General features: G+C 34.0%; 2 protein-coding genes across 2 annotated transcripts; one reads left to right on the top strand and one right to left on the bottom strand.

Moving 5' to 3' along the window:
- Window positions 1-2,366: 2,366 nt before the first annotated feature.
- On the bottom strand, window positions 2,367-5,813 carry LOC134258400 (testis-specific expressed protein 55-like). The gene is made up of 2 exons (XM_062740935.1): window positions 5,523-5,813; window positions 2,367-3,021 (listed from the first exon to the last, which is right to left on the bottom strand). The coding sequence occupies exons 1-2, from the start codon at window positions 5,784-5,786 to the stop codon at window positions 2,908-2,910; spliced, it is 378 nt and encodes a 125-aa protein (XP_062596919.1). The 5' UTR covers window positions 5,787-5,813; the 3' UTR covers window positions 2,367-2,907.
- Window positions 5,814-5,875: 62 nt separating this feature from the next.
- LOC134258399 (coiled-coil domain-containing protein 97-like) lies at window positions 5,876-9,238 on the top strand. The gene is made up of 5 exons (XM_062740934.1): window positions 5,876-6,000; window positions 7,351-8,019; window positions 8,244-8,280; window positions 8,472-8,595; window positions 8,809-9,238. The coding sequence occupies exons 2-5, from the start codon at window positions 7,420-7,422 to the stop codon at window positions 9,026-9,028; spliced, it is 981 nt and encodes a 326-aa protein (XP_062596918.1). The 5' UTR covers window positions 5,876-6,000; window positions 7,351-7,419; the 3' UTR covers window positions 9,029-9,238.
- Window positions 9,239-9,326: the final 88 nt, after the last annotated feature.

Genomic DNA, 9,326 nt, shown 5'->3' with positions numbered 1-9,326 from the left:
TATTATATTTTTTGGTATTTTTTTTTAAATCTGTCCTTGATGAAGTGGAAATAAATAATTTGTCCTTTACCGATATGAAAAGAAAAACTAGAGGTACTGTGAGCAATGAGCCCCGCCCCCCCCCCCCCCCTTCGCCTCCCATATGAATATAATGGCAATGTCCATGTTTTGCTGTGGGAAACCCAAAATATGTGTCGGATCAAAAAGTAAAATAGGAGGTCATAATGACAATATGTAATAAAGATTCTGAGAAAGTTTCACCAAATTTCATTCAGTGGTATGAGAGAAGTTGCAGATAAGAGATGGGTACCCCAAAGCGTAACAGACGGATCGACAGCTTGACGGACGGACAGACGGACATATCGATTACCGTGACTTTATACCCTCCCACTTTTCGAGCGGGGGGTATAATAACGTACTTTTTCGTTGTTACATTTTGCGTAAATTAATTTTTGCGTTGAAGAAAATGTAATAAATCAATATGTAATAAAACAAAATCTAGTTAATTTTTGGGGTTGTGTTAAACACAAAACATCATAAAATTGATTTAAATGTTTAATTATGGGAAATACACTTTACAGAATAGTAACAATTTTATTGGATACATTTTTATTATGAAACATTAATCTAACTTTGATTGACACTGCCGTTTTATAAATCAGTCTTATTTAATTTCTGATCATAACATTTTTGATCAAAGATTTTCATAGGTCAATTTACAGCTCTTGATTGTTCTTTGGCATGTGCACATTGGTTAGCAAAGTAAAAGTGTATAATGTGTGTCTCGGTAGCGAGAATGGGCAGGAGAACCAACCCATTTTATTATTGGAGAGAGAGAGAGAGAAAGAGAGAGAGAGTATTCAAATAGTATACATGTATATGGCATCCAAATTGTTTATAAACTCCCTCACCGATATATATTTATACCTACCAGTAAAATTATGGTCTAAAATGCAACATGCACCATTGATTTGAATATTTAATACAAGTACCTAATGAAATCAATAGATTATAAAATAAATCTATTTAAAAAGCATCTGTGTATATTTTCCCTTTTGGTTTACTTTGTGTACATTTATTTTCATCGCCCACTATTCAATTGAAAATTATACTCAAGCTGATTGACAAAAAAGTGTTTTATAACATTTTGCGTTCTTGCCTTTTGCTTAACCTCGACGCAAAATGTAACAACACAAAATGTAATAATCCAAGAATCGTGTAATTACATATTGCGTTTTTACATTTTGCGTTGATCTCGAAGCAAAATGTAATAACGCAAAATGTAATAATGCTAAAAAGTGTGCTGTTACATTTTGTGTTATTACATTCTACGTTGATTTTGACGCAAAATGTAATAACGCAAAATGCAATAATCTCAGTTTAATGCATTTTGCGTTGTGACAAGACATACACGTTTTTTTTTTTTTTTTTTTGTTTTTTGTTGTTTTTTTTTACAATGATAAGATAGAAAGTTCTGAAAGAAAGGCTACATACACACAAATAAACATACACACATATACTAGTAAATACATGCATGTATCTGATGTATAATCTGTACAAGTAACTGTAGATGCAATCATCATTTTCAGCCAAGGTTTCAGATCTGCATTTTCAGCCAAAGAATAATCAGTGTACTATTTTGGAGCTAGCTAGCGTTTTAGGAGCAAGTTAAAGCTTTGGAACAGGTCTTATTTCTAAATAATTGACCAGTCTAAGAATACATACTACCAAGTTTGCTTCGGATGAACAGTATTTTCTGGACGAGTGACTAGGTTAATTTTTTGGGGGAGGAGGTTCATTCTAAAGCAGCCACGTAGCAAGAGGGATGTGGGGATGGTGTGTGTGTGTGTGGGGGGGGGGGGGCATGCCCCCTTTTTTCCAAACATAACTTTTTACTATTGAAAATGTTTATTGAAAGGCCATTTGGGCCCCACTTTTCGTGAGAGTAAGGGTGAAGTATAAGGGTAATGTAGTATTTTAGGAAGAAAATGTAGTAGTGAAAAGATTCCATGCATATGCTATTTAAGTGAAATTCATAAGAATTGTGTTGGGTCTTGGGTGGAGGAGGGAGATAGCATAGATTGGGTACCCTTACATTTTAGCAAGCTTTTATACAGCACACTTATTTTCACAAAATGTAAACCTATACATTTTTCTTTGTGAAACCGATGTGGTGGTAGTTCAAATCTTTGGTTGAGGTCAATGCAGAAAAATGTTTTATAAATCAATCAAAGTAACCATACAACAAGTTGATTTTTATTTTATAATCAAAAGTCAATTACAATATTTATACATATATACATACTCAGTATATAATTACATCAACCATAGGCTAAATCATTTTACAATTAGAAATACAAGTATTCCATTTTTTTATATTATGATTTTAAAAGAAATGCTGTAACAGAAATTAAGTTACTTCTAAGTCTATTTAACAAGTTTGGCACATAACACAACCACAAATATAATATATTTAATATGTGTAAATAAGTTTCTATATTTTACATCTTAATACTTGATAGTAAGAATGCCATTTCAATTTGATGATCATAATCTCAAAATTTGTTACAAAAACAAAATTATTAAAAGATTTACAATTAGAACCCTTTAAAAAGTTCTGAAACACTAGTGTCTTTAAAAACTGGACAACTAAACTATATTTGTAAAATCTGTAAAGTGGCAAGCAATTTACAACAAGTAAAGTTTGTGGAACATGAACATATTGTTGTTGTATATCTGTGATTATACACAAGATTTGAATTAAATTGCACACATTTCATCGCGCTTCATGACACAAAATAAATGATGTAAATTTTGATTCCTTTTTCATCTGAAGCACAAAACACTTTGTTTACAACTCACTTAATCCTCCCAGATATGTAAAAAACAAAGTTTGCTGTACAAGTTTCACTTCTTTTCTGCTTTTGCAGCAGCTTTCTCCTTTTTTATGACTTCAATTTCTTTCATCATGTAACTAAGAGGATCCTCTGGTTTAAAGTAAACTATATTTGCAGTTAAAGCCTAAAACAGAAACAAGATACATGTATAGTAAAGCATTTAAAATGAAAAAAAAATGTTCATTTGAAGGTAGGGAAACTTGACTATAATTATAGAGTAAATTCAATTTTACCAATGACTTCATTTGAACAAAGTGTAGTTTTTTTTTTTTTAAATAAGTATTTGAAAGTTTAAAAATCTTTTTATTTCTAATACATTTCCTCATCCTCACAACATCAAGGGTCCTAATTAAGCTGCAGATCTTTTAGCATTATGGTTTTATATATTTGTCTTTGACCATAACGCTACAGACCGAGATCGTAATGCAAACAAGAGGCCCATGGGCCTTATAGGTCACCTGAGTATCATGTATCAACTTTCCAACAATTGAATTTGGTTCGTGTTTTAAACCAGATGCCACGAAATTCAGAATTTTGAAAGGTGCACCGTTGCTTATCATAATTATAAACTTAGCATGCTTACTCTATTTACTTAATACCCAGAGGCAGAACAGAGTAACAAAGAGAAAATAGACTTCCACTTCAAACCAGTTGTGCACCCCATCCCAAAGGAAACACTGGCCCTGGGGCCACATATTTCAAAATTTTGAAAATTTTATCATAAAATGGTTGATTAATAACTAAAAAGCAGATTTCAAAATGTTAATTTATTTTCAATCTATGTACCCCCCACCCCCCACCCCACCCCTGACCCAGGGGGCATGAAAATAACCATTTTGCTAGATGCAACTTTCTACATCATAAATATATATACTTGGATCATTGGCATAATACTCAGGAGCAAAGGAAAAGATTTTAAAAGCATAAATGTATTTTCACTATATAATCAAAAGAGCCCCCCCTTACACCAATTGGCAAAACCCCTGATACAGGGGCAATGAAATTCACAAATTTGGTTGAGGCACTCTTGCTCACTATAGCTATATACTAAGTTAGTTTATTTAATACTCAGGAGCAGAGAAGAAAATTTTCAAAGATTTAATGTATTTTCACGATGTAATCAATAGAGCCCCGCCCTAACACCAGAACCCCTGACCCTGGGGCCAAAAAATTCACAATTTTGAAAGAGGCACTCTTGCTCATCATAACTATGTATAAGTTAGTTTATTTAATACCCGGGAGCAGAGAAGAAGATTTTCAAAGAATTAATGCATTTTCACTATATGATCCTTAGAGCTCCGCCCTAACACCAGAACCCCTGACCCTGGAGCCAAAAAATTCAAAATTTTGGTAGAGGCACTCTTGCTCATCGTATCTATGTACTTATATATTTTATTTAATACCCAGGAGCAGAGAAGAAGATTTTCAGACATTTAATGTATTTTCACTATATAATCAACAGAGCCCCTGACCCTGGGGCCATAAAATTCACAATTTTGGAAGAGGCAATCTTGCTCATCATATCTATGTACGTAGTTAGTTTATTTAACACCCAGGAGCAGAGAAGAAGATTTTCAAAGAAATAATGCATTTTCAATATATAATCTATATAGCCCTGCCCTAGCACTAGAACCCTGACCCTGGGGCCATCAATTTCACAATTTTGGTAGAGGACTCAATGCTGATTACAATCATGCTAACAGTTTGACTGCTTGATGTCCAGGAGTAAAGAAGATTTTTAAAGATTTCATTAATTTTAGTGGTTTTGGCCCCACCCCTCAGGCCCCAGGGGGGTTGGGACCATAAAATTCACAATTTTTGTTCCCCTTCACCCATAGATGCTGTATACCAAATTTGGTTGAAATTGGTTGTGTGGTTTCAGAGAAGAAGCTGAAAATGTTCAAATGTTAACACACGACACAAGACACACGATACAAGACACACGACGGACGACGACGGACGAAAACAGATAGCAATAGGTCACCTGAGTGACTCAGGTGACCTAAAAAGGTGCAATTTATGACGCAATATTTTTTGCGCAATTTTTGGGAGAATTTCTCCACTTTCTAGCATTGGTCAATCAACTACCTTTCACTCCCTATAAAATTTAGACACATTCTGTAGCCAATATGTATATTTTATCCACCTCCCAACCACTTATTTTTGTCTCTACAGGCAATAATCTTGCTTGAAGTGAATTTTCAGCAATCTAACAAATAATTTTCATCAAGCGAGTTTATCACTTGTAGAGACGACTATGAAGGGTTGGGAGATGGATAAAATATACAGATTAGTTAAATAATGTTCCTAGAATTAGGGAAATGGTAGTTAATTGACCGATGCTGATTAAAGTGGAGAAAATCTCCCCAAATGTGCACAAAAAATATTGCACCAAAAATTGCACCTTTTTTGCATTACAGGATCTGTAGCGTTATGGTCAAAGACAAATATATAAAACCATAATGCAGATCTGCAGCTACAAGGGTCCTAAATTCAATCATGACCATGAATGGACTAGGTGCAGGTTTTCTGGTATTGTGTAATTAATGTAACTGACCTAGCTAACACAGGTTGAATGTTAGGGAAACTTTGTACAACTCAATCAGCTATTAGCAATGAACAAACCTGAAAAAGTTGTAAAATATCGTGTTGTTCGAGATATTTTATGGCTTTTCCATACGGATCCTGAATAGGTTCAACATATTCAATCACTTCTTCAAACTCTTGTCCACCCTGTTGGCTCGCCATTGCTTTCTCCATTGTTTTCTCGATTTCCTCTCGAGCCCTGCTAACAATATCGTCGGCTGAACTCATGTCAGGGAAAGCAATGTCCGTATTTGAACTCGAAATATCCTCGGTTGGCAAGATTTTGTCTGGATTATCCGCCATATTGTTTATTATCGTCAAGGAAATAGTAAAACCATTCCAAACCAGAATTCTCTTTTCCGGATTTTTTCTTTCCTTTCTTTTTTAGTTTCCGAATATGTACTTCCGGTTTTGACACGAAAAGAGATTTTTTTCTATTTTTTTTTTACTACCCTGACTATTTACAACCTTAGGACCATGGTTTTACAGATGGAATGACCATGGTAGAAGATTTTAGGTACAATTTTTGCATTAATTTGTACACAATATGACCTTGGCATATAGTCTCACCAAAGTTTTATAGAATATGCGTGTCAACATAGACAGGTCCAGCACAATACCCCGATAAAGGTATACTCGCTTCTCATTATATCGCGGGTTCCATAGTATCGCGGTTTATTTCAAAAATTCAGATACATAGCTCATATCCTTTCTGTCATAATACTATCTGTTTGTAGTCCGAATGTAAATGTTTGTGACGATTAAAAATTATGGAACATGCGTCGGTAATTTTTTTATTCAAATAAAACGTAATTTTACAGATTTCCATTCCCGTTGTTATCATATTTAGATCATTGATTTTATAACCTAGTAAAAACCATAATAATGTTTATGTTTAGACAATCTTTAGTTTGTATAAATGTTTATTTTTTATGAAGAATAACACCGTAAATATAAAAATAAAAATTGAAGTCCATGTCAGCCACAAGTTTCCATGTTTTCCTATACCGCGATACTATGAGACTCTCCAATTTAGGAGGTAAATAAGACTTCCTGTTTTAAAAATAGACAACAAATTAAACGATGCGGGCTTGGGTAATAATTTGACACTAAAAAGTTAGGCCATACATTGGTTTATGGATAGTATTTGATGAAAGTTAAAGTAAAACATTGGATTAACACATTTTATGCAAAAGGATTAAGTACCGCGATATTATGAGACACCAGTATATATAGCTTGATAAAAAGATATATAGCTTTGAAATATTTAGTATTTAAAATACCTTGATCAAGGTATTTTATGTAATGAAAATTCAAAAAAAAATCTTTAAAAATTAATTACTGAAAGTCGAGTTCTGAGTTGTTGTTAGTAAATTTACCCATGCATGTAAAGTACTGAAACACAAACAAATCAGTATAAAAATGTGTCGTGTGAGGAGACACTATTTTATGCTTTCTTTTTTATACCAGAGTGTTTTTCATGCTCGAGTAGACACACTGACAAAAACTCAGAACTCGACTTTCAGTATTTAATTTTTAAAGAATTTTTTTGAATTTTCATTAAATAAAATACCTTGATCAAGGTATTTTAAATACCTTGATAAAGCTATATAGCTTTATCAAGCTATATACCTTTATCGGGGTATTGTGCTGGACCTGATAGATGCATGATAGTCAAACCACGGGTAGCTGCAGATCTGTAGCGTTTAAAATGGTTTTATATATTTGTCTTTGACCATAACCCATAACGTTACAGATCTGCAGCTAAACCACGGGCTAATGGGGCTGGTCAAGTTCAATTTGTTTACTTCTGATTTTAGTTGGCTTTTTCTAACATTTGAATGTGGTTTTGATTTTTAATTTCCAGAAGACAAATGATGTTGTAGAAGATGTCTGCAACATTTTACCGGTAGTTGAAATTCTGGTTACCATCACAATGGATCCACATGACCAGCCTTCCACAACAAAGGCAAATGAGGAGGACATCAAAATGGAGAATACAGAAATGAATTCTGATCTGAGAAACATTAAGGAGAGAATGCTGGAACGTGTAGCTAAGTCAAATGCTCACTTTAAACATCAGCAGCTAGGAGAGTCTGATCTAACCAAGACAGAGAAGCTACAGATAGCAGAGGAAATTTTAAACAAGGGAGATAACACATTTCTGGCCAGGTTCTGGCAGCATCTCTCTTTAGAGGACATGGATTATTTCAGAGAGAGGAAAAATGATTATGAGGTTAACTTTTATTTACGAGAAATTAGAAAAAACTGTAATGCACATTTCTGTACAAATGTAGTGAAAAACAGACGCTATGAAGCGATGAAAAAGTTGGAACACGATGGTGAATATTTCAGTGAGGAAGAGATGAAGTACCGAGATCCGTTTCTGTATGAACAGCTGATTGGTCAGTTTATAACGGAGGAGGAGGCTCAGAAAATGATTGACAAGTCTGATCTCCGATTCTCTACCATTCTGTTAAAACACATGGATAATATGGAGGAAAAGGAACTGTACAAGATGGAAAAAGAAAGGGAGGTGGGTGTTCTATTATTATAGGTGAAGTAGCTGTCATGAAATTAAACTAGAGGTACTGTGAGCTGTCATCAAATTTTTTAAAAAAAAATGTTATCCAGAAGCTTCTATTATGTGACGTCATAGGCAAAAAATGGCAATGTCCAATTTTGAATGAAGTCTAACATAGTACATTGTATAAACATGATAAATGATGTATTTATATTTATTTTTGACAAATGATGTAGGAATGTCAAGTGGAAGAAGAGGACACCAGTGATGAAGGTAATGTTCTCTTCAGTACAGGTGTACTATAATAGAAGCTTATCTCTGTAATACTCATATGTAAGATATATAAAGATATAATCTATTATCATTTAATAAATTGGTACAATTAGATGAAAGGAAAATCAAAGAGAGGAGGGATGAATTTACAATAACCCTACAGTACTGTAAGACTGAATTCTTTTCTTCAGAGGAAGAAATCGAGGATGACACAGAGGAGATATCCGAGGAAAAGAGACAGGATTTACGAGCAGAATTCACTCGGATCATGAAGGAAAGGTTTATGGCTGGAGAGGACAGACATTTTGACTACAGGTCGGTCACTCTAAGATCAACAATGCACAATCTCTCTCTGTTATTTTACATGCTCTTCTACTGTCTTAGACTTGTGCATCTGTTCTGTTGTAATTTCTATACAAAGTTTGACCGTTTTATAAAAGTCCCATGCCCATGTACAAATATTTCATTAAAAGTGAGAAAATTGCTCCTCTGAAACTGAAAAATACAGTGAAACTTTTCTATTTTTAGCTCAGTGGACCATAATGCTGATTATGATGACCTTGACCTACTTGATCGGGATGAAGAAGAGAAGTACTTTAATACTGAGGAAGATGACAGCGTTTTTGAAGCAAGTGAAGAAATGGACGGACAGATAGACAGACAAACTGAGGCTATGTGTTTGGAGGACAGTCCCTGTGACCAGAATGACTCAGAAATGACCAGTGTGGTCAAGTCTACAGCCACCTAATGCTGACCACTGTGGTCAATTCTACTGCCACCTAATGCTGAAGTGTTGGAAAACTTATTCATCCTCATTATTTCATTAAATCTAAAATTTATATTACTGAATAATCGTTGCATGAATGAGTAGACAAGTGAACATAGTAGTTCTGAGAGAACCATATGATGAGTACAATGTACATTTTGTTTTATCCCAATAAATCGTTAAAGATTGGAATTTGTTGTCATTAGTTTTTGCTGCCTGCTGTTTTTGTCTATTTATCACTAATCACAAAATCAGAATTATTTAATAATGGTAAATTAGG

The sequence above is a fragment of the Saccostrea cucullata genome, unplaced genomic scaffold, assembly GCF_032062105.1.
Source record: "Saccostrea cucullata isolate Sc308-1 unplaced genomic scaffold, CSIRO_AGI_Scuc_v1 ctg4, whole genome shotgun sequence".
Lineage (NCBI taxonomy): Eukaryota > Metazoa > Mollusca > Bivalvia > Ostreida > Ostreidae > Saccostrea > Saccostrea cuccullata.
This window is presented reverse-complemented; position numbering and strand designations above follow the sequence as displayed.